Raw genomic sequence first — 24,373 nt, 5'->3', positions numbered from 1 at the left:
AAGGGGCCCAGGGAGGGGCTGCAGCCTCCGCCTCCTGCGCGGCTTCCTCCTCTGTGGCTTCCCAGCAGGTTCCCTCCTCTGTCTTCCCCACAGCTTGGGGGTGGGGAGTGCCCTGCTCTTGCACGGGGGACGGGACACGGGACAGAAAGGCACAACTCAAGGTTTGGCGCAACAAAGACAAAAGTTTATGGAAGGGGGGGTCTCCAGAAACTGGGGAGGGGGCTTCCAGCCAGACTCCCCTGCCCCCAAGAAGACCGAGATCCAGGCATTGCTGCAGAGGCTCCAGTTTTGCCACAAGAAGGGGAGGGACAACTCCAGATGCAAGTAATGCCTCCCCCCCCCTCAGGTGCTCAACAGGGTGCTTGCTGGGAGTTGTAGTTCAGGAGCATCTGCCGGGGTCTCAGTCTGTGGGGAGGAGGCTGCCCCTCAGCCATGGGGGGCCTGTGGGTTGGGCTCCTCTTCTTGTGGGTGCCTCCATGGGGCGAAGGGAGCGGCCCCTGCGTTGTCACACGGCATCCAGGAATTCTTCATCCTCTCTGGAGAACAGGGAGAAGGCAGGCGGGCGGGGGGCAGGGGGTGCCAGGGGCAGGGGGGCCACCATGGCCCTGGCCTTGCCCAGGTGGGGGCGGCTGCCCTGCTGTGGGCAGAAGGAGGAGGTGGAAGAGGCAGTGTGACCCCCAGGCCAGGGCTGTGTCCCCCTTGCCGCTTCTGGGGGGCACCGGCTCCCTTTGCATCTCAAGTGGACCTCCCCCCCATCGTTGCAGTCCCATCTGTGGGGTTAGGGTGCTTGCCATACCTACCTGACGGGGCAGGTGCCGATCTGCCCTGCGCTCGGGCCGGGAGGCTGGTGGGCGCCCCAGGCTGCTCCTCAAGGCTCGGTACAGGGGGGCCCCCCCACTCAGGGGACTGTAGGCCGGCTCCAGCTCGAGGCTGTCCAGGATGTTCTGCAGGGAAGGAGCCAGCGGGAGAAGGTGGTTTCATCCTGGAATCGGTGAGCATCTCTGGCCGGTGGCACCCAGCCAGGCCCCTCCTGTCACCCCCACACCCAAGCCCCCTCCCAGCAAGGATGAGGTAGAAGCCCTATATCTCTGCACCCCCCAGGGCAGGAGGGTTGAAAGCAGGCAGAGCCTGAGGGTGGGACCAAGAGGGTGCAGCCCCCTGGGACCCTCTTCCGGGACCACCCCCCTTCCTAGTTTTCTCTCTGGTGGGCCAGTGCCTGCCTGGCGGGGTTGTTGGTGGGGTGCACTGCCTGGCTGCCTCCCCAAAAAACTACTTGCCTCCATTTGGCTGAGAGTGGCCTGGGGAGGCTCTGCTGGAAGGTGAGGGAAGCTGCAGGGCAGGAGGAGCTCCCGGCCCACGAGGGAGCAGAGCAGCAGCGAGGCGGCCCCTTCCGAGGGCAGGAGGACATGAAGGGGGCTCCAGCCAGGACCAGGCCCCCCTGGGAGGGTCTCATATTTGGCCAGCAGCAGCCAGTTTCGCTTCTGAAAGAGGAAATGACAGTCTCAGGCACCCCCCTCCCTGGGGGGGGGGCACGTGTGTGGTTCTCCTTCCTCTTTCCCAGGGACCCTGTGCCAGGGAGAAGGGGGGTGCCCTCTCATGAAAGCAGGCACCGTCACATGACGGGGGGGGGTGCTATGGCATGGAATCCCCCCACCCATAACTCAGTGCCTTGCAGCTCTGCACCCTCCACCCCAACTCACCCACAGACAGTGGCAGAGGGCCCGGAAGAGCTGCTGGTTGGCCTCCAGTTCATCCCAGTTCATCCGCCAGCAGCTTGTGGGCCGGATGACCAGAGGCAGCCCATAGAGCAGTGAGGTGCACAGCCCTTTGGCCTCCAGGGCCCTGCAAGAGACGGGGGGCAGGGTCTTGGTCAAGGGGGCGGAGCCTGCCTCTGGCTCCCAGGAAGCACTGGGGGCCCCTCAGGACTGGGAATGATCTAGGGGCAAGTGACTCCCCAGCGGAGGAAGGTTGTCGCATCTGCAGCTTTTGAGTTTGCAGAAAAGGCAAAGTAAAGACAGCATCGAAGTTTATAAAGCAATGCTTGGCATGGAGAGAGTGGATGGAGGAAAGCTTTCCTCTCTTAAAACAATGGAACTCGTGGACATGGCAGAAAGCTGAACGTTGGAAGATAAAAGGAACTTCTTCCCGCAGAGCAGAGGTCAACTGTGGAACTGATGGCCACCAGCTTTGATGGCTTTCAAAGAGAATGAGACTAGTCCTAGGCCCAAGGCTTCTGGTCTGCCTCCAGGGCCCCAAGCAGCCGTGCTTCTGATTCCCAGGGGCTGGAAGACCCAGGAGGGGAAAGCTGCCCCTGGATCCCTTTGGGGCGTCTGATGAGAACAGGATTCTGGGCTGGACCCAGCAGGCTCTTTTTCGGTTCTTATCACTCAGCAGTCTCACAAGAAGAATTGGGAGGGAGGGGATTCTCAGAGGGACCATTTCTGCAAAGCAATTGGCATTTCCTGGCAGGATGTCCTGGGCCAAAGGGGAACCTGCAGCAGTCTGGCTGTCAGCAGCTGTGAAGAAGGGGAAGCTGGGGCTGCTGTTTGTGTGCCTGGCAGCTCCCTTGGGGGTGGGGCTCTGTGCTGAGCTGCTGGGGGGCTGAGCTGCTGGGGGGGGGGCTGCTGTCCCCAAGCAGAAAGCCTAGCTGGCCTCTGACCTGCCATGGCACTTTTGCAAGCAGTGAACATCTTGCCACCAACTGGGGTTACTTCCTTGCATCAGCAGACAAAAACCCAGGCCCCTTGATAGGCCTGTGACTTGCCCTGTGTGGCTCCAATGTCTTCTAGACACCCACTCCCCTGCCCCCTTTGTCCACCTGCCCTGTGGGGTGGGGTGGGGTGGAGAGGGAGAGCTATCAAGGTGCTCCTGCATCATGGCAAGCGGGGGGGGGGGCCTTCCTGGCCTGCCAGAGCCTCGCAATCTGTGGCTGCACCTCAAGACACAGTTTGTCCACACTGGTGGGGGCACTTGCTGAACTCCTGGCTCTGGGTGGGTGGGGGTCTCCTTCATTCAGTCAGGAACAGTGGAGGGGGAAGTCCTACCCAGCCTTGCTGGGCTTCCTCCAAGCAGCCATAAGTGAAGCCAGTCCTCCCCACCCACCTCAAGCGCCACTGAGCCAGGCAAGCCAGAGCAGGTTCAGGGGAAGGGAGCAGCCAGCCCAGAACAGGAAGCGCAGGGGGAGGGGGGAGGACAGTTGCAGAGAGAAGCACACTGGCTCCAGCACAGCAGCTGTCCTGCCCCCCCACCCCATGGAGCTCCCCCCCCCCGCTGCTGCTTGTAGCCCAGAGAGTAAGGGGCCAAAGCCAGATTTCCTGAGTTTTAACAAGAGCCCCTTTTTGGGTTAAGAGTGCCTCTAAGCATGGACAGAGTGCTTCTCACTGCAGTCACACCCCTTGAACATGGGGCAGGGCTCCCAGGGCAGCTGATGTGGCCACAACACAATTTTCCCATTGGAATCTGGGAACTGGGGAAGGGCTGAGGGACATGGCAGGCTGCCCCCTTCTCAAAGGGGCCCTTGGGGGTGCTCCCAGTCTCTCTCCCCCCCCCATTCGGATGGCAGATACCTGAGGATGCGGAGCTTGTGTGGCACCAGGCCTGGGCCAGCTGCCATCCAGAAGGGGCAATTGGCATCCTCCCGTTGTGCGGTGGGGCCATCTCTGCAGGCGGCAGTAAGCAGAGCGGGGCTGAGGAGCCTCTCCTGGGCATCACACTTCACGGACACTGCAAGGGCAGAAGGCAGCAGGGCTGAGGGGGCGCAGGAGGTGCTTCTGAGGGGACCCCTCCAGCTGCCAAGGACCCAGAGCCACTGCCAGCCCAAGTGGGCGGCACTGCCTGCCCAGGATAAAACTCTGGGCAGAGGGGGAGGGCTGTGCCAAGGACTGGAGAGATCAGGTTTGTGTCTTTGGGCAGAAGGTCTCTCTATCCCATGGGAAGCCCTTGGAGAGGCTGCCCTGCCTGCCCTTCACCAGCTGGTGCGGAGCAGGGGGGATTCCAGCAACCCTGAAGCTCAGCCTGGGGCCCTGGGCACAGGCACCACCAGGCCCCGTCCAAATTCAAGGCGCCACTCTTGACATTTAATGCCCCCAAGGATTCCCCCCTCACACACAACAGCACCAACACTCTGGAACTCGGTGCCGATGGGAACGATGCTAGCACTGTTGCTGCAGTACTTTGGACACCTGCTAATTTTTATTTATTTTTTGCTTCAGTAAGCTTCCACGCATGTATATTTGATATGTATTCAAATACTGTATATGGTTTTATTTTTTCAAAACCTTTGGGTTTATTTAAAGTTTGATATATATTTTTTTACATCCGCTTCCTTGTAACATTTCGTCGTATCAGTAATTTTAGTACGCGTGTGTATTTATTTGTGTAATATTTCATTAATGAGTGGCAAAGCAATTTACTATGCAATACTGAAATAGCAATAACAACTGCACACAGGGAAACAATTTAAAAAACCAAAACATTTGTAAATGTAAAGGGAGTTTAGAATACTGGGATAGAGAGGTAAGGAGGTTTTCTGAAAGCGGAGCATCTTTAGCAGTGGAGGCAAGAGAGGAGGGCACCCGTCTCTCCTACAACAGCAAGGAGTTCCAAAGGATTGGTGCTGGGTGTGGTCTTGGCAGGCTCACAGAAGCATGGAATCGTAGAGTTTGGGGAAGTTGGTCCCTTCAAGGTCTGGGCCAGGCATCCCCAAAGTGCAGCCCTCCAGATGTTTTGGCCTACAACTCCCATGATCCCTAGCTAACAGGACCAGTGGTCAGGGATGATGGGAATTGTAGTCCAAAACATCTGGAGGGCCGAAGTTTGGGGATGCCTGGTCTGGGCGAAGCAGCAGCCCAGGAATCCCATTGGCTCACACTGACCTGGGCAGCTCTGGACCGCAGCAGGGTGGCCTAGCGCTCCAGTGGGCAGGAGGAGGTGGAGGTGCTCCTGGTCGGTGCTGCGGTCGTGGAACCAGCCCTTGAAGAAAGTCTCCAGGGCCACCACATCACTCTCCACAGTCTGGAGGTCAAGGACTGCGCCCAGGGTCACAGCGCTCTCTGCAGGGAGAGGAAAGGAGCCCCATCTCCACATACCTGGGTATCCACCCCGACATTGGCTCAGCCTGGGCATCCCAACAAGTTCCTGCCACCCCCCAGAACAAAGAGACGGCTCCCTTAGAGCAGCAGCAAACCCCTCCCCCCATGATGCCCACAGCTGCAGAAGCAAAGTCTGGGGCTCCTGGAGGGTCAACGTGTCCTTTGAGTGCCCCAATCCCAGGCCTCAGGAGGAAAGGAGCTGCCAGCTGGGCCAGCCCATTCTGCGCCACCCAACCGAGACCCATCCTCCAGGAGAGCCTCGTCCTCCTGGCATGAGCTGCTTGAGTTCTCTTCCAAGTCATTCCACTTGGGGGCTGCCGTCTCTGCCTCTTCTGGGAGCCAAACGCTCTGTGCTGCGTGTCCTGAGCTTCATAGGAGGGTCACTCCAGCCCATGGATCACGTTGCTTGCCCTTTTCTGGACCAAATGTTGTCTCTTATTGCAGCTCTGCTCTATCTTTTCTGAGGGGGACAAGAGGAACTGCCCAGAGTGGGCCAAGCACAGGTGCAAAACGGACGTGGTTCATTTATGAAGCACCTTGAAGTGGTTTCACACGGCAATAAGAACACATAAGACCACTGGGTAGCTAAAGACAATTTCAAGTCCAGCAGAGACCCTGCCTGGGACTCGCATCTCTGCTGGGGAGGCTCCTTAGAGGAGGAAAGTCTCCAGCAGAGCGGATGGCGATCTCTGGGACCAGGAGGCCCATCAGCCGCTGCTGCAGGAATACAAGGCCATGAGGGCCACGGTCCCTGCCACTGCTGCTCAGAAATAGGCACCCAGCAGCATCCTCCCCACAGGAAGCCTATCCCTCTCTGGAACCAGAGCCCTAAGTTGGTGGCTGTGAGAAAGGAGAAGTGGGAATCCTGCTGGCCTGGTTAGCAACAGAGAGAGGACCAGTCACAGCTCAAGAGGGTGGCTGGCTTAATCTGGGCTGAGCAGGGGGGATCAGGCCAGCAGGGGGTGGGGGTAGAAATCTGCGCCTGAGAAGGAGGCGGCTCAGGATTAAGAACGACAGATGCCACCATCTGTCCCTCCCCAGGCAGCCCCACGGAGGAGGCGGTGAGCACACAGCCCTCCAGTGCCCAGCTAGGGGGCAGCCGGCTTGCAAAGGGAAGAGCTGGCAGCCCAAGCGAGGGCAGAGCCAGGGTGGCCGTGCCCACTAGGTGGCAGCAGAAGGCCATGGCCATCCCCTCAGCCCTTTGCTAAAAATCCTCCTCCAAGTGGAGCCCTTGCAGCTGAAGAGGCAACTGCAGCAAGGCGTTCCTGAGACCATGCATTATGATATTGACAGGTGGGGCCTCGGTTCTGATCCAGCAGAGCTCTGTTCCAGTCCCATCAGGGAGCCACACTCCAGCTCCTCGAGAGACCCAGGAGGATCAAGGCTTCAAGAGACCTCCTAACGGGAGGGGAGGAAGCAGCCAGGCTGGGCCCCTTTCGCTGCTTTCCCTTCCGCATCTGGGGCGAGACTGAAAGCAAGAAATCCCCAGCAGTTGTTTCTCTGGCTTCCCCCAGAGAAGGGCTTCCGTCAGCTGGCCTAGCCAAAGGGTGACTTTTGTCTCTCCACATCAAGCCAAGTCGCCTCTGCTGGGGGCTGCCGTGACCCATGCATGGCCCTCTCAGGATTTCTTTGCAACTGGCAGTGTGACGGCTGCACAAAGGGCAGAAAGAGCCGCTCTGGCTCTTACCCTCCCGAGGCTCCTGCCGGCTCCGTTTCAGGCGCTGCTGGTGCCAACCCACAGCTGTGCGCCAGAGTTTCCTGCCTCATCCTCCTGCCTTTCCCCCCAAGATCTGATTTGCGGTGATTTCCCCCCACTTAAAATTCAGCTCCAGTGCCAGCCAGCCCAGAGGGGGCAGGCCAAGTGCCGCAGAGGCTTTCCTGGGCTCTCGCGCCTTTAATTAGAGGTTTCCCCCTTTGGGCCGAGCGGCTTCCTCCGCCTCTAAGTGCTTCCTCCTCAGCAGAGCTGGGGATGAGGCATGAATTATTCACTGAGCACCAAGATCTGCGACTGGATCTCCCGACTCTCTAAATATCAGCAAAGAGCAGCCCTGGATGCCCCAGGAAACTCGTCTCTGCCCTGAGTGTCACCCTTTTAGGTGACCCTCAAGCGCAATTACTTAAGTTCCTCCTAATCCAGCCAGATTCAGCTGGTTCCTCTCCAGCTGCTCTCTGCTAAAACTGAGCAGCCCGGGAGGTCCCAGTGCAGATCTCTGGCAAGCCTCTTCTGTCAATTTCTCCTCCCCGCCTGGTCGGGGTGGGCTTCAATTAGTGGCATCCTTTCATTGTCTTTCTTTCATTTTAATGTGCTGTAAAAGCAAGAAAAGAAAATGGAGAAAAGGAATTAACGCCACCTTTCCCATTGCCCCGCAGGGAAGAGAAACTGACTTCCTGTGCACTTAGGGGGCACTTTGCCAGCCATTCTCCGGTAGTCAGAGACGGAAGCCATGAGCTCCTGGTTCCCTTTCATGAATGGCGCTTGCTCTTAAGCAGACACCAGAGGAGCATCTTGGCAAGGGACATTGTGGAGTGATAAAGGGGTTGCTTGGAAGCGTCATTTGAAATGCCACAGGTTGGGGGGCACTTACCCCCACCGCTGCTGCTGCTGGGGGTGGCTCCCTCTCCGTCTTCAGCCGCAGGCTCAGGCGCCTCCTGTAGCCCCATTCGGGAGACCTCCACCACCTGCAGCTGGCGGAGGCTGGCCAGGTCGATGCCTTGCAGCCCAGCCTCCAGCTGCTTGGCCACCTTTGCGCTGGGCTGGCCAGTCAGGATGGTCATCTGGAAGAGAAGCCACATGGCTGCCGGAGACTCAGAGGAGAGCCCTAGAGGGGGGGGGCGCTTCAGATCCCTGCTCAGCCAGGAACCTCACTGGGTGACCTTGGTCCAGTTCAATGCACCTCACCAGGATCTTGAGTGGATAAATTTGGGGAGGGATAGATGGACATGTGACCTGAGCTTCTTGAAGCATCAGATGGAAGTGTCACCAACCATCTGCCCAGGCTTTCTAGTGCCCCTCTGCCATGAACATCCCTGGCAGTAATGGGACACACTCAGAGGGAATCTGCCACCCCCCAGATTCTGGCCCCAGTCATGCTGGAGTCTGTGCAAGGAATCCACTTGCTCTTTCCATGCAAACTGGTGCTTTGCAGAGCTCTGCGTATTGCTTGCAGGATGGCAGAGGTGGCTTTGCAAGGCCGCCTCGTCTTGCTGGAGGCTGCAGAAGAGGCAGGCAAAGAGGGGGCAACTCAGGAATTATTATTATTATTATTATTATTATTATTATTATTATTATTATTATTTTATGTGGCTCAGTGCCAGCTTCTGCTTGGGGAAAGACATTTGGGCAGAAATCTCATAGGATCGTCTAGTCTAACCCCCTGCAGTGGAAGACCCCCCAACCTGGCTGGAGGAGGAAGGTTATGGGGGAGATGGAAGTGGAGAGAAACAGTGACCCTCCTCCCTCGGTTTCCTATTCCGGCAAGATGAGACATCTAATTGGGCAGTTGCAGCAGTCAGAGCGGCCCCCTCCCTCTGGCCTCCCCCCCCCCCGTCTGCCCTCCTCTTACCTCCAGGGAGGAGCTGCTCAGGGAGGCCCCAGCCATGCCTTGCCCTGTGTACTGCTTGAACTGTTGGAGCCCATCTTGCACGGCCTGGACTATGGCGTCCTCCTTGAGGTGGAAGACCCCCTCTGAGGGCAAGGCACGCAGCTCCGCCAGGCAGCTCTGGAGCCGAGAGAAGCTCCCTCTCACCGGCTGCAATGACAGTGGGTAGGAGTGTGAGCATTTTCACCCCTCCCATTCTGAAAATCTGGTGATATCTGCTGTTGGGAGGGAACAGTTAGGAATTGTTACTTTGTTGTTTTTCAGTCCTGACTCTGCTCTCTGCCGTGTGCTGTGTGCAGTTTAATATCTTCTGTAGACAAGATGGCTAAGTGAGAGGCTGTAACACTCACAAAGCCAGATCTGTAAATATGCAGTAGTTAATAGAAATAAATGAGGAATGTTTTGAAACCTCTACAAATGCTTCTGCTGTTTACTGCTGATTTGGTGCTCATAAAGCCCAGTTATGAGTCCATGATTCCCGGGTGTATGCTGAAGGTGTTCCAGACGTCCTGCCCAGGCATAGGGGCCTAAGAAGACCTGGACAGATCCTGGCATTTACCCACATATGGTAGCAGGCGGATGGTTGCTGGTAGCAGACTGGTGGTTGCAGATGGCTATTGATGGTTGGATAATTGGATGTTTCTGATCCATTTCCATCTGATGCTGCACATCGGAGTTGAGCTGTGAGCTGAAGCTGTTTTTCAAGCTGCTGTTTGATTTACAGAAAGGTATGTTGCTGGCTGCCAGGAAGACAGCAGAGACGCTTTTCCAGTTTGCCTGTTAATTGTGCTGAGTGGGGAGAGAAGTTGCTGAGAGAGTCAAGAGTATTTGGGGTGCATGAAGGGAAGTGTCTTGCTGTTAACTAAACACAGGCATGGCTTCTGCACATTCTGGCCAGATGTCTCTATCTTTTCCTCTCCTTACACCAGAGACCTATCCTACATGGCAGGTCAAAATGAAAGCACTTTTACAAAGGGAAAAGCTTTACCATATTATAGAAGATGACCCCCCTAATGAGGATGATGATGGATGGCCAGCGTGGCATGAGGCAGACATGAGAGCCAGGGGGACAATTATTCTGAGTGTCCAGGACCAGTTGTTGGTCAACTTGGAGAACCAGCAGACTGCACGGGCTGTTTGGAATAAACTTCGAGATATGCATCTAAGACAAAATGCAGGATCCAGTGTGCTTTTCTTTAAAAAGCTGTGTAGGCTGGAATTACAGAAAGATGGTGATTTGCCCAGCCATCTAGCCCAGTTAAAACGTCTCAGACAGGATCTTGTCCAGCGAGACTTAAATATTTCAGAAGCTGTTTTTGCAATGCTTATCATAAACAGTTTGGATGAATCTTATGATGCTGTAGCTGCTCAATTGTCGTCTTTGCCCAATGACCGTCTAACAGAAGATTATGTGTCTAGCGTGCTCTTGAATGAGTGGGATCGCAGACAGACTGCTAGAGAAAGCAGGGACAAGGCTGTTGGAAATGCTTACAAGCCTTCAACAGGGGAAAGTGAAAGTGTTGCAAAAGCTCTTAAAATGCGCCGCTGTTTTTCTTGCGGAGAGGTCGGCCATTTTAAAAATCAGTGTAAAAACTCTTCAAAGAAGAAGAGCAACTTCAAAGGCAAAGGGGGAGGAGGCCGAAAACCCCAAGGGCCAGCTGCATCAAAGGCTTTGATTTCACGCAGTTCTAATCAACTCACACGTTCTGTTTTTGTTGTCGACTCAGGAGCCACAAGGCACGTGGCCAATGATAAAAATCTCTTTCTTCATCTTGAGAAACAGGGAGGAGCAATTCATCAAGCGGATGGAACGACTATTAAAAGTTTGGCTCAGGGAACGGTTTCTTTGCAGAGCCTTAATGCAACAGTTAAAAATGTTATGTATGCTCCTCATTTGCAGGATAATCTCTTGAGTGTTTCTCAGCTAGACGCTCAAGGATTTAAAGTGGTGTTTGCAAACTCTCGGTGTGAAATTCTTCGAGATAACAAACTCATTCTTTATGCTAAGTGTGTTGATGGTTTATATGTATTGCCTTTTGTTACAGGTACAGCTGCTGGAGCAACTAAAGAAACTGAAAAGGCATGCTGTAATATATCAGTAGATAAGAATGAGAAATTGCATAACCATTGTATTCATGATTATCATCGTTTGTTTGGTCATTTGCATTTCCAGGCAGTAGGTAAAATGCAAAATATGGTTGAGGGCATGAAAGTTCAAAAGTGTCCTTATCATATGAAATGTGTCTCATGTGCAGAGAACAAAATTAAGCAAGCTCCCAAAGGTACAAAATCTGGGAGGGAGGTTAAGAAACCTTATGAGATTGTGCATGCAGACTTGGTTGGACCTCTAGCGCTCTCTAGAGGAAACTCATGTTATTTTTTGGTTCTGATAGATGCCTATTCTAGATATGTTTGGGTCTATATGTTACAAAAGAAGTCTGAAGCCTTCTCTAAGTTTCAAAAATTTTGTGCATGGCTCAGGAATGTTCACGATGAGCATGTACGTTGTCTTTTTACTGACAGGGGTGGAGAATTTTGTTCAGAACAGTTTGAAAACTTTACTGCTGAACAGGGCATAGAGCACATGACTGCCACGCCCAGATCTCCATGGCAGAATGGTTTATGTGAAAGAGTAAACCAGACCTTGCAACAAGGAATTAAAACTCTGTTGCATGATTCAGGCCTACCCAACCCCTTTTGGGCTGAAGCTCTATCGTGTTTCACCTATATTTACAACCGCAGATATCAATCAGCCATTGATTGCACCCCATACGAAATGCTGTTCAAAAGGAAACCGTTTGTAAAACATTTAAAAATTTTCGGTTCTGAAGTTTGGGTGCACACTCTGCAAGGTGACAAACTGAGCAAATCTGGTCAACATGGCATTTTTCTAGGTTATGAAAAAGGTTCTTATCGTGTGCTGATGACAGACACAAACACAATTAGGCTGACCAGAAGCATGGATTGTAATCCAAAATGGGACAAAGTTGGCATTTTTCAATGTCATCCCATTTCAGATGATGAGGTGGTGAAACCAATTAACAAAGAGGCAAACCCTGTAACTGATGCTGATGGTAGCACAGATTCTGACACTGATACAGATGATCAGAATGAAAAGACCTCTCTTAAGATATCAGATGGGTCTGACACTGATCTAGAGGTAGAATCTTTGCCAGATACAGGTCACCATTCTCCCAAGGAGGAGGAACCAGACCCAGAGGATCCCAGAGTATTGCGTAGATCTGAGAGAACTACCAAGGGACAAGCACCTAAACGATTTTCTAAAGAATTTGCTAAAGCTGCTATTTCAGATATGGCTGCCACTAGCAATCCAAACTCAGTTTTTGAACCAACTAACTACAAAGAGGTTCAAAATTTACCTGAAAAAGATGCCGAACCTTGGCTTAATGCCATGAAAGCTGAATTGAATTCCCTAAAGCAAAATGACACGTGGGAATTGGTTCCAGTAGAACCAGGCATGAAACTTGTAGACAGCAGGTGGATTTACAAAACCAAGACTGATCAGACTGGTAAAGTGGTCAGATATAAAGCCAGATTAGTTGCACGTGGTTTTTCTCAAGTTCCTGATCAGGACTATCATGAGACATATTCACCGACAGTCAAATTTGAGACAGTTAGGCTGTTGATGAAAATTGCTGCAGAAGAGGGCATGACCATATCTCATCACGACGTAAATACTGCGTTTTTGTACGGAATTCTCAATGAGAGTATTTACATGTCACCGCCAGACGGAGTGCAGATAAAAAAGGGAATGGTGTGTAAATTAAAAAAATCCCTGTATGGTCTAAAACAAAGTGCTCGATGCTGGCACACTAAGCTGACAGAAGTGCTGTTTTCCTTAGGTTTCCAGCAAGGAAAGGCTGATTCTTGTGTTTTTGTTAAAGAATCTAACCAGCACAAATTGTACTGCATTTGTTTTGTGGATGATATTTTGTTTTTCTGGAAGGATGCAAATATTTACAAAACCACTCTTGCAAAACTGCAAAAGCATTTTGATATGAAAGACCTAGGGGAAGTCAGCAATTATCTCTCACTGGAAGTAGAGAGAAATAAGCAAGGTGATGTTTTGCTGCATCAATCACGTAAGATCAATGATGTGATTGAAAAATTAAATCTGACAGATGCCAATTCTGTAGACACCCCCATGGTCACAGGGTACCAACATGATACTAATGCTAATGTTTTTCCTGACACTACATTGTTCAGAAGTGTTTTGGGTAAACTTAGTTTTATAGCAAGGTGCACAAGACCAGACATTGCTGTTAGCGTAAATTTGCTCAGCAGATATGTAAATCAACCTACAGTGCAAGACTGGAAGGCACTGAAACGCATAGTTAGGTATTTAAAAGGCACTATGCATTACAGGTTGAAGCTTACTAGCCAAAAATCTGGAGGTCTTGAGATCTATGCCGATGCCAGTTTTGGTAGTGATACAACTGATGGCAAGAGCACCTCAGGTGTGTGTTATTTGTACAATCAGTGCCTATTTGATTGGTCTTGTAAGAAACAGGCAACAATAAGCATGAGTTCATGTGAAGCAGAACTCAACGCTTTAAATTTTTCCCTCATGAATGTAGAGTGGTTGTTGCAACTATGTGAGGATATGAGAGTAAAAATTTGTTGTCCAGTTCAAGTTTATCAGGACAACAAAGCCTGCATAGAACTAATCCATTCAGAAGGGTGCAAGCAAAGAACAAAACATTTGCTAATCAAATTGCACCGTGCCAGAGAATGCATTCAGAAAGGAGTTGTAAAAGTCTCATATATGCCAGGGAAAGAAATACCTGCTGATGCTTTGACTAAAGCTGTTAATAAGGAACAACTTGGTATATATGTAAAGAAATTGCTTTTGTGCTAGATTTTCATAATGGTCAGAATGAAAAGGGGGAGGTTGTGAGCATTTTCACCCCTCCCATTCTGAAAATCTGGTGATATCTGCTGTTGGGAGGGAACAGTTAGGAATTGTTACTTTGTTGTTTTTCAGTCCTGACTCTGCTCTCTGCCGTGTGCTGTGTGCAGTTTAATATCTTCTGTAGACAAGATGGCTAAGTGAGAGGCTGTAACACTCACAAAGCCAGATCTGTAAATATGCAGTAGTTAATAGAAATAAATGAGGAATGTTTTGAAACCTCTACAAATGCTTCTGCTGTTTACTGCTGATTTGGTGCTCATAAAGCCCAGTTATGAGTCCATGATTCCCGGGTGTATGCTGAAGGTGTTCCAGACGTCCTGCCCAGGCATAGGGGCCTAAGAAGACCTGGACAGATCCTGGCATTTACCCACAAGGAGATGTGCCTTGGTGAGGGCCCAATGCCTCCCCTGTGAGGGGTGCTCAGCCCCTGGGGCAGGGGGGAGGCAAACAGCACCTTCTCATCTCCTTTCCCAGAAGGGAGACCTTGCCCTGGCCATGCGCTCTGCCTACAGCCTCTGCCGTCTCCCCTGGTCTCTGAGATGGGCATGAAGTGGGACACACTGGGCATTGGAAAGCCCCCCCTCCCCAAGGTGCAGCTGGGGCCGGCCTGGGCGCGATGGCCGGGGGCCAAGGTAGAGAGACAGCCAGGGTGCTGAGCGCAGTTCCACTGCCAGTTAGCCTGAGTTAATGAGCCCCTCTGTGGGCAGGAGACACCCAAGTCTAGACATGCTTGGCCAGGAATGAGCTGCAGCCCAGCCCAGCCGAGGCACTCTGGGAGTCTGCTGCAGGAGCCATGCAAGGAGACAGCGGCACCAAGACAGCCTTGTCTGCTCGGGATGAAGGTGGCCAGGTTCTCTGAGGCTCAGCTCCTCCAGAGAAACGAGGGGTCCTCTTTGTTTTGGGGACAGCTGAAGAGTTTTCTGGTCTGTAGCAAGAGCAGCCTAAGGCCCTCCTGCACTCCTGAAGGCCCTCAGAAGCGCCTGGCTGCTGGACCAGGTGCAAGGAGGCTGACCTTGTGCCTTGTTCTCACTGGGTGCCAACTGGCCGACCAGGGGAAGCCCCCAAGCAGGACATGAGCGCAACAGCAGGGCTCTCCCCACAGGGCATTCGGAAGCATCCAACCCCACGGATAGCCTTATGCACCATGCATTTGTCTAATCCACTTTTAAAGCCTCCTGTGGGAGGGAGTTCCATATGCTTCTTTCTCTGTCCTGAACCTTCCACCATTCAGCACCACTGGATGAGCCATTATGAGAGAGGAAGAAAAAGCTTCTCACGTTCTCCAGGCCGTGCAGCATTTCACACACTTCTATCTTGTCACTTTTTACGCACCTTTTCTGTAACCTAAACTCCCCCCCCCCCAGCGCTTCCAGCGCTCCTTCTTGGGGAGTCCCTCCATTCCCTGGATCGCTTTGACTGCCCCTTCCTGGACCTTTTCCAGCTCTGCAGCACCATTTCTGAAGGGAGCTTCTTCTTCCAAGCTGTCCCTGCTTCCCAGCAATGCTGCTGCCTGAAGCTGCTATACTGTATTTTACGCCTCCGGAAAACACAAAAGAGCCCTCCATGGTACAAGGCCTCTTGAAAGTGGGCATTTGGAGCCCTTTAACTGGGAGGGCAAGCCAAGGAGCAAGAGGAAGACTCTGCATGGACAGACCAGCAAAGAGATGCTCCCCTTCAGAGAGAGGCCTCCCCCCCCTGCCCACTGTGCCCCCCCAGCAGCACTCACTCACCACAAAGGGCAGAAGGCACTCCTGCTGGCTCTGGACCACATAGAGGCTGAGCAGAGGGATGCGGGGAGGCCCCGCCAGACTGCAGGCCAGAGAGAAGACGTTTTCCAGGGCATCGCAGAGCTTGTGGCAGGTGTGGGCCCAGTGAGAGGGGTGGGCCTCCACGACCAGGATGTGAGGGGGCTGCCAGGAGTGAGAGGGGGCCCCAGCCCCAGCCATGCCTTTGCCAGCACCATCTCGGCTGCCTCCTCGCAGTCCAGAACTCATGGTGGTCCAAGGGAAACAGAGCTTGGGGCTGCCTCTGAAGAGGAGAGAGCTAGAATGAATGGGCTTTCCTCACCCACCAGCACCCCCCCCGGGAAAAGACCACCCATCACCAACAAATAGGTGGTGGAGAGGGCAGCAGATGCAAAGCGGCCCATTGCAGCCCCAAGACGGCCCACCCCTCCTTGCCTCCCTCAAGCTCCCAGGCCGCCTTCCTGTGCCCACCCCAACTCTGGGTCTGGAGACAGGCTAGCTGCTGGGGGACAAAGATGACAGTGGCCCCCAAAAGGGGGGGTGACTTCCTTGTTCAGGGACAGAGGGCAGCCCACCCTCCTCCTGCTAGGGAGGCAAGGCCCACAGGGCGACTCCTGGGGCCTAGCCCCCTGGTTGGCAGCAGGAGTCAAGGTGTGTCGAGGTGGAGAGCAGCCGGCTGTCGGTTCTGCTTCCTCTTTGTCTTCAGAGAGTCTTAGTCTAGCCAGCCAGTTTCTCACCAGCTTGACAGAGATCTCTGGGAGGCGTCGGGGTGGGTGGGGGACATGAGGCTTAAGAGCACTGAACACACCTTCCTTGCCCCATGCTGCCCCTCAAGTTCTCTTCTTAAGGCTTATTTACTCTCCTCAATACTGATGCATTGGCCAATAACAAAGGCTTTCTGCCATTTACAGTAAAAAAGAAAAGACTACCAAATAATAAAACACAAACGTGAAATCTAAAAGCAAACTAACCCCAAGCCAGCCAGAGAGAGCAATATCAGGATGTGGGATCTCATGAGGCTAAAGAGAATGACATGTCTGAGGAAATGAAAACGCCTCAGGAGAGCCTCGCTGGGGGGACGGGACACAAAACTGAAGAGAGTCTCGCTCAATGAACCTTCTCCTTCCCCTGCATCCAGAAAAGGGCCTTGAAGATGACCCTTCAGCTGCCCCGGCCCCACGCCTTTGGGGGCCTTAAAGCTTGACGGCCAAAGGTCAGGAATGTTTTGATGGTGTTTCCTGCTTGGCAGGGGTTGGACTGGATGGCCCTTGGGGTCTCTTCCAACTCTATGATTCTATTAAAGGGTAATAGCAGCACGTTGAGTCGGGCCCAACGATGGGATTTCCCCCATTAACAGGGTTGCAAACAATTTTGTTAGGGTTGCAAACAGATTGTTTATTTCTGGAAAAAAACTAGCCCTGAATTGAGTGCTAAAGTTCCACTACATTTCACTACATTTCCAAAAGTGGTCTTTATGCCCTGTGAAAGATCACTAAAAATGCAAAAATTAACCGGCAAGGACACCTGCAGGCAGCATGGTGTGACCCTGCTGGCCAAATCCTGTCAGCCAGACGCTGCTGCTGGCCTGTTTTGGACCAGCTGGAGTTTCCTGACCATGTTCAAAGACAGGCCCACCCAAGACCCACAGGAGAACATCCACCACTCCTTGGCATTAACACCAGCGGCAGGAGGGCAATTTCCCCCAGGGCAAGTGCATGGAAGAGCCCCAGGGCAGGGCAGCAGAGGCAAAGCAGATCTGCCTCACAGGGCTGCTTGAGCAGCCTGGCAGGGACAGGGGGGGTGGGGAGAGAGAGAGAGCGGCATTCTTGGCAGGGAATCTAGATTAGGCTCATTCTAAGTGGCTTCATTAGAGAAGGGCTGGCGGCCAGAGGGACAGGCTGCCCCAGCAGACACCCCCCCCCTCAGCCCAGTGGCTGGCTACAGTCTGGGACTTGCCCTTCAATTATATATCCTTCATTCCATCTAGAAAGCTATGGGGGGGGGGGTGGATGCTACATCATCCCAAAAGGAAGACTCTTATTACTTTGGTCAAATGAGATCACAGGCGATAAAGATATCTCTTCCTCCAATGCAGCAACAGGTGGGCTGAGCGGCTTTGGAGCCGGATTGAGAGTGGAGCCTGAAAGTCACCAACTCCCCCCCCCCAATAAGCAGCACCCCCACCCCAGAGAGGTGCCTCAAGGACCGGGTGACAACTGAAGGCATCTGCTCAACGCACCAGCTGCACGAATGGAAGGATCCACAGGAACCCTCACTAGGAGAGCAGCAGCCTTAGAGAGAAAGTGGAGTGTCAGAGGCACAAGAGGGGAGCAGGAGGGAGGGGATCCAGTCACCACGTGCTCAGCGCACCTGGCGCTGAGCTGACAGGTGAACCAATGAGCATGAAGAAGGGCAGAACAGCCAGACCAGGACTCCAGGGCACAGGTGGGGGCAGGGAGGGGGCAGCGTGGCAGCAGGGTGGAGCTCCAGACCTGGACCTGAGCACTTCACTTTCTGGCTGTCTGGGCAAGGCTGAGTTGGAACCATGGAAGCAGCTGCTCCCGGGATGCAAGGGAGCAAAGGTGGGGAGAAAAACAAGTGGGCCAGGGCTAGGAGAACACTAGAAATGTGCTAGGAGGGTACAGTAATAATATAACATTCTCACAATACTAGGGTGCTAGTCAACAAAGTTTTACTCAAAGTAGACCCACTGAAATTAATGAATGTGGCTAAGGTAGGTCTGCTCTGAGCAAAACTTAGATGAGCAATGTCCATCATGTTTTAGTTCTGGAGAATGCAGAAGGGCCTCGAGAAGCTGCAGCTTTTTGCTCTGGCTGAAGAAGCAAAGTGCATCAGGCCAGGAAGACCGCAAGGAGGGAAAGAGGTGGTCAGGGAACACCTAGCTATTTTGAATTAATTCAAATCTCCAGGGCCTGATGAGCTGCACACAAGGGTGCGAAAGGAGCTTGCTGGTGTCATATCAGAGCCTCTGTCTATAATCTTGGGGAATTGTTGGAGAACAGGTGAGGTTCCTGCAGACTGGAGTCTGGCAAATGGGGGTCGGACTTGATGACCCTTGGGGTCTCTTCCAACTCTAAAACTCTCTGATTGTTTGTTTATATGGTGCCATCAGTATGAATGACACTTGACAGTGTACAGGTCCCTGTCCCAAGGCACTTATCATTTAAAACTTGACAGAGGGGAGAAAGCAGGAAGGAGAGGCACAGGGTTTCAGTTATACCTGTTTAGGATTAGCTACAGCGCCTGGGGGGACGCGTGTGGCGCTGTGGTGTAAACCACTGAACCTTGGGCTTGCTGATTGGAAGGTCAGCAGTTTGAATCCCCATGACGGGGTGAGCTTTTGTTGCTCGGTCCCTGCTCTTGTCAACCTAGTGGTTCGAAAGCATGTCAAAGTGCAAGTAGATAAATAGGGAAGGTAAACAGCATTTCCGTGCGCTGCTCTGGTTTCGCTAGAAGCGGCTTAGTCATGCTGGCCACATGACCCAGAAAAACTGTCTGCGGACAAATGTTGGCTCCCTCGGCTAGTAAAGCGAGATGAGCGCTGCAACCCCAGAGTCGTTCGCGACTGGACTTAACTAACTGTCAGGGGTCCTTTACCTTTACCTTTTTACAGGGCCTGGGAGGTTGGGGAAAGGAGTTAGTTAGATGTTAGGAAATGGGCCTCATACCCTGTTAGTGAGCTTCGCAGGGCCATCCAACTGGCCACTGTTGGGGACCAAACCCTTGACTAGCGAAAGAAGGTGACACAGCCTGGCAAGGCCCATGTTCCCAACAACCACGCAAGTCCAGAGTGTCTGGCAGTGGGACTGGGTGCCCCTTCCATTTCTCCCATTCTGTGGAAGGCCTAGTCAGAACTCAGGGAAGCACTGTTTAAGTTTCCTTCTAGCGGGTTATTTAACAGGCCCCAATTCTGGAGTTAGCCCAAGAGAAGGTTAATAAAAAGCTGTCTGAACATATTCCGGATGTGCCTTTACAAGCTGGTAGGTGCAACTCTTTTATCTCACCATCAAAGGCAGAGCAAAAGCCAGCAGATTGAGATAATAGTTCAACAGACTGAAGATGTGCCCAGTTTCACGGGAGGGGACTGGCGCTAGATGGATCGCCCAGCCCAAGATTTGAGGGTGGTGCTCCCCACCAACTGCAGTTCTGTGGCCTCTGCTGCCAAGCAGGAGCCCAGGACGTGGCCACAACCGCAGCAGGTAAGAAAACAAGCCACAGCCAAGTTGTGCAAGCCCCCTGCCCCCAGGAGGTCACCTTGGGAGGCCCAAGCCGCTTGCCATGGCTGATGGGACTTGCACTGTACTTTCGCTCTCTGCCTTCATTCTTCTTCCTTCCAGTTTGTTCCTCTTTGTATTTATATACCACTTTTCCTCCCAAGAGCTCAAGGTCACATGCATGACTCTCCCCCAGGGGACACGATCCTCACAACAACCCTGAGAGATGGGGCAAGTCTAAGAAACAGTAACTGCCCCAAGGCTCATAGCTTAGTGGGCATTTGCACCCTGTCTCCCGGCTCCTAGTCCCCCACTCTACCCCACACGGACGGTTTCTGATGTAACGTGCCCCGGGTGCGAAGCGGAAGGCCTGCTGGCAAGTCCCTTTCCATCTGCCTCTTTGTAGATGGAACCTCCAGCTGCAAGAGGAGTCTAGCCAGCCAGGAGAGAGGGGCCTTGTTCACAGGAAAAGGGGGCTTCTCACGCGATGCCAGTGGCGGGGGGGGGGGGATTCCCTCCAACCTGCCTTCCCCACGGGCTCAGAAGTTCCCCATCATCCTACCTGTTACACGAAGGAAAGGCCTCTCAGCCCAAGGCAGACCTGGAATGGAGACAAGAGAGGAGAAAGCAAGTCAGAGGCAGGCAGGCAAAGGCCCCCAAGGCAGTCCCAGCCCAGGCAAAGGGGGCTCCTGAGTGCCCCCTGCCCCCAAGTCATTCAGCCCCACCAGACATGCAGGAGATGGTGCCTGGGATTGGGGGGGGGTGACCAGGCCAGGCCAGGGGCTTCCCCAGAGGAGGGAAGGACCCCTCAGCCAGCCACTTTCTCACCCCTTAGGCGCCAGGGGGCTGGCCTGGCCTTCACCGCTTGAGGGTGGGGGCCAGGCCACCGTGGCTACTGGGGGGGCAGACATCGGGGGGGGGGCAAAGCGGGTTCTCCCTGCTCTGGCCCAAGACAAGGCCCAGCCACCCTCAGCCCCTCCACCCCCATTGGGGATAGCCAGACGAGGCAGGAGACCTTGGTGGGGAGTTGTGGCTCCGCCTGCAAAATGGCCCCCCAGCTCCCTCCCTTCAGGGCGGGGCCTTGTCCTCTTGGCTCAGCTGGGGGGTGCCCCCTCCCCAAAGGGTCCTGAAGGCAGGCAGGAGGGCAGGAAAGGCCCCGGCCTGGTCTGGGCCTCCATCTTGGCCTCCTCCCTCACCATCGAGTCTCTCGCCTTGGAAAGCTTTCTCCCTGCCCCCCCCTTGATGCTGCTCATCTTAGGTCATGTTTCTTTAACAAATGAAAAGAAGAAGAATACCGCATTTATGCCAATCTAATGCACACCCTCATTTTTCCAACATACCGTCTTTCTTTCTGTATAACACCCCCCCTTGTATAAGACGCCCCCTATTTGGGGGGACTCACAAGAAAATGGGGAAGGTGGCCCATAGCTGTTGAGCTTTTTTGGGGGGGGGGGTTGCCAAGATTTCTTGAGCTTCTTTGGGGAGAGGGGACTGCAGAAAATCACTAACCAGAATGGAAAACGCAGAACACAAGCAGCATCTTCCGCTCGCCAACAGCAGCCAGCTATTGAACGCCTGATGGCGGCAGCCACAGCAGCCGACAATTGCCCACCAAGTCACCCAGGACAAGTTGCAGCTGGCGGCTGCACCCCATTGCCCGGCCCCACAATGCACTGCCTCGTTCTTTAACCTTGTTTTTGTGTAACACCCCCCCCCCCCGTCTTATACAAGGAAAAGTATGGTAATTTGAACAAAAAAAGGTGCTCATGACATTTGAGTAAATATGGCCATAACCATCCTAGGGGCAGAGGAAGGGTCAGCTGGGGGGCACCTCCTAGGAGGGGGGGTCCTCTGCCTGAGAGACCCCATATCCCTTTTGTGCCCCAACTCTGGGGGAGCCCCACTTCCCCCACCCCATGCTGGACCCCAAGCAAGAGGGCCTCAGGCAGCAGAACGGCTGTTCTCCCATAAGTGCCCCCAAGGAAACAAACCCCACCCTGGACACCAAAAGGCACCCAGTCATGGAGAGCGCTGCTGCTTTTAAAAGGATTTTTAATAGATTTCTTACATGCAATCATCCCCCCCCCCAATGATTTTGAAGAGCTGTCAGACTTCATGGCAAAGCAGGGAACCTGGACCTAGTGCCACCCACCTGGCACGCGATTCTTCTCTGGGTTCTTGGATACGGCCCCCACACTGAGCCCCAATGCTTGGAGTGTTGAAACTGGATACTAGACCCATGTGTATTAAGCTGGGTGCTAGAGATTTCTTTTTTAAAAAAATAATATTTTATTGGTTTTCCTAATAATAATAATAATAATACAATACAAAACAAACAAACAAACAAATTGACTTCCCTCTAGTCCCTTCCCTGGTTCCATTTTTTGTCGATATACTGCGTGTCCATTATTAAATTTATAACATATTTAAATCACTATTGTCCATTCATTGTAAAATTACAAGTACTTTAAAAACCCTGCTAATGTATTAAACTGTGTACAATGCTTCTGTATATATGCAATAAACATCTTCCATTCTTCCTTAAATTCATTGTCGTCTCTGTTTCTTAGTTTCATTGTCAGTTTTGCCATTTCAGCATATTCTATTAATTTAACTTGCCAATCTTCTTTAGTTGGGGCACCTTCTTCTTTCCAATGTTGTGCTAGTAATGTCCATGCAGCAGTAGTTGCATACATAAATAAATTCTTTTGTGCTTTTGGTAAGTCCACTCCTGTAATACCTAATAGGAAAGCTTCTGGTTTTTCTTAACAAAGGTTATTTTAAACATCTTCTTCAGTTCATTATAAATCATTTCCCAATATTTATTTATAATTTTACAATCCCCCCACATGTGGAAAAGTGTTCCTTGTTATTTTACATTTCCAACACTTGCTTTCCTTAGTTTTATACATTTTTGCTAGTTTGACTGGAGTTAAGTACCATCTATACATCATTTTCATATAATTTTCTTTAATCACCACACATGCTGTAAATTTAAACAGATTGTACATTTTTGATATTAACTTTATATCATTTTCTATTATTTCTCTCTGAAAAATTGAAATTTTGTGCGAAAATCCTCTTTTTGTCATTCTTAAATATTTCATTTAACCGAAAATATTGGAACCATTCTGTTACATTCTCTCTTTGTTAAATTCTTTCAATTTTAATTGACTTTCTATAAACAACTCTCTGTATGTAGTCCATAAACAACTGTCTGTATGTAGTTACAGGTAGGTAGCCGTGTTGGTCTGAGTCGAAGCAAAATAAAAAAATTCCTTCAGTAGCACCTTAAAGACCAACTAAGTTTATATTTTGGTATGAGCTTTCGTGTGCATGCACACTTCTTCAGATACACTCTGTATGTAGTCCATTTAGTGTCCATATTTATTCCCCCCCCTTTAATATTGGACAGTGTTCTCGAAGCTACGAACATGAGTTTGACCAAACTGCGGGAGGCAGTGCAGGACAGGAGTGCCAGGCATGCTATGGTCCATGGGGTCACGAAGAGTCGGACACGACTAAACGACTAAACAACAACAACAATATTGCCTCTAGAGGAGAAAGCCGCCATGGTTTTTTTTGTTCTAGTATTCCTTTATACTTCTCCCAAACTTTAAATATCGCTTATAATATTATTTTGAAAACTTTGATGTACTCTTGGCTTTTCATACCATAAGTACGCATGCCAGCCAAATCTATTGCCATGACCTTGCAAATCTAATAGATCTGTATTTTTTTATTTTATCCATTTCCGGATCCAACAAATACACTTGTATTTGTATTTGTTGGGTGCTAGACATTTCTAATCCCCTGGAATCAGCAATTTTTAAGAGCCACTTAAGCTAGGCTAAGCTTCCCATGTCCAGGAAATAGCCTGGTTAAAGGGCCATTAAGACACAAAGGATCGAAAAGACTTGAGTGGTGCCTTTCCCTAAACAGATAAAGCCAGAGCTTAGAGAGGTTAGAATTAGGAGTTGTGTGACTGAGATGCAAAGCAGCAAACAGAGAACAATGTCTGGTGTCTGTTTTAGAGCCAAGGCTGTGCCCATGGGAGAAGCAAAACCCCCTCGGAGTGCCGATGCGATGAACCCCTCCATGTTGGGGGTTTCCAAAAGGAACCACTGAGATTGGGGTGGTAAACAGCAATAGGTAGGATGAGTTACCTGCCCTTCACCCTAAGGCCCCAGGGTGGCTTACGACAATTAAAACACCATGTTAAAAGCAGTTTAAAACCACTACAGATATAAGGTGGGCTCTAAACCTGCCCACCCCAGGTGTCAAACTTCCTGCCTGTTTCATCCTGGCTCTATCCTGTTCCTGAACCCACAGGCTGACCCACCCGGTTTCTGCCTGGAAATGCCCACCAAGTGACGCTTCCCTTCCTTCCTTGGACCCCAACAGTCTGCCAAGGCTGAGCAGCTGGACTGGCCCCTGTGGCTCACCTGTAAAGGAAGCACCTGAGTGATTGGGGTTGCTGGGGTTGCCACAGGATCTTGTGGGGCAGCCAACCAGAGGGAGCCGCTCCAAGGGCAACCAGGGCATGAAAGCAAAGCAGGTGCAGAAGTGGGAGGGCTCCCTCTTCCCTGCAGGGCAGAATTCCCCCTTCTGCAATGAGGAACTGAGGCAGGAGAGGAGCTGGTGTTTGGCAGCTAGCAGCTTTTGTTGCTCAGAAATGATTCCTGCCATTCAAGGAGCTCTCAAATGAAGTCCCCCGCCCCTTGCAGAATCTGCCGCTTCAGCCCTCCAAGGAAGCAGCAGCTGCAGCCTC

The 24,373-nt window shown here is 52.1% G+C and overlaps 1 protein-coding gene across 1 annotated transcript; it reads right to left on the bottom strand.

Moving 5' to 3' along the window:
* Nucleotides 1-81: 81 nt before the first annotated feature.
* M1AP (meiosis 1 associated protein) lies at nt 82-15,616 on the bottom strand. Its single transcript, XM_060279106.1, has 10 exons — nt 15,353-15,616; nt 8,654-8,839; nt 7,676-7,865; nt 7,476-7,571; nt 4,848-5,051; nt 3,567-3,723; nt 1,701-1,842; nt 1,278-1,481; nt 797-944; nt 82-708 (listed from the first exon to the last, which is right to left on the bottom strand). Exons 1-10 carry the CDS (start codon nt 15,614-15,616, stop codon nt 506-508), a joined length of 1,794 nt encoding a protein of 597 aa, XP_060135089.1. The 3' UTR covers nt 82-505.
* Nucleotides 15,617-24,373: the final 8,757 nt, after the last annotated feature.

Source organism: Zootoca vivipara, chromosome 9 (assembly GCF_963506605.1).
Source record: "Zootoca vivipara chromosome 9, rZooViv1.1, whole genome shotgun sequence".
NCBI classification, from domain to species: Eukaryota; Metazoa; Chordata; class Lepidosauria; order Squamata; family Lacertidae; genus Zootoca; species Zootoca vivipara.
This window is presented reverse-complemented; position numbering and strand designations above follow the sequence as displayed.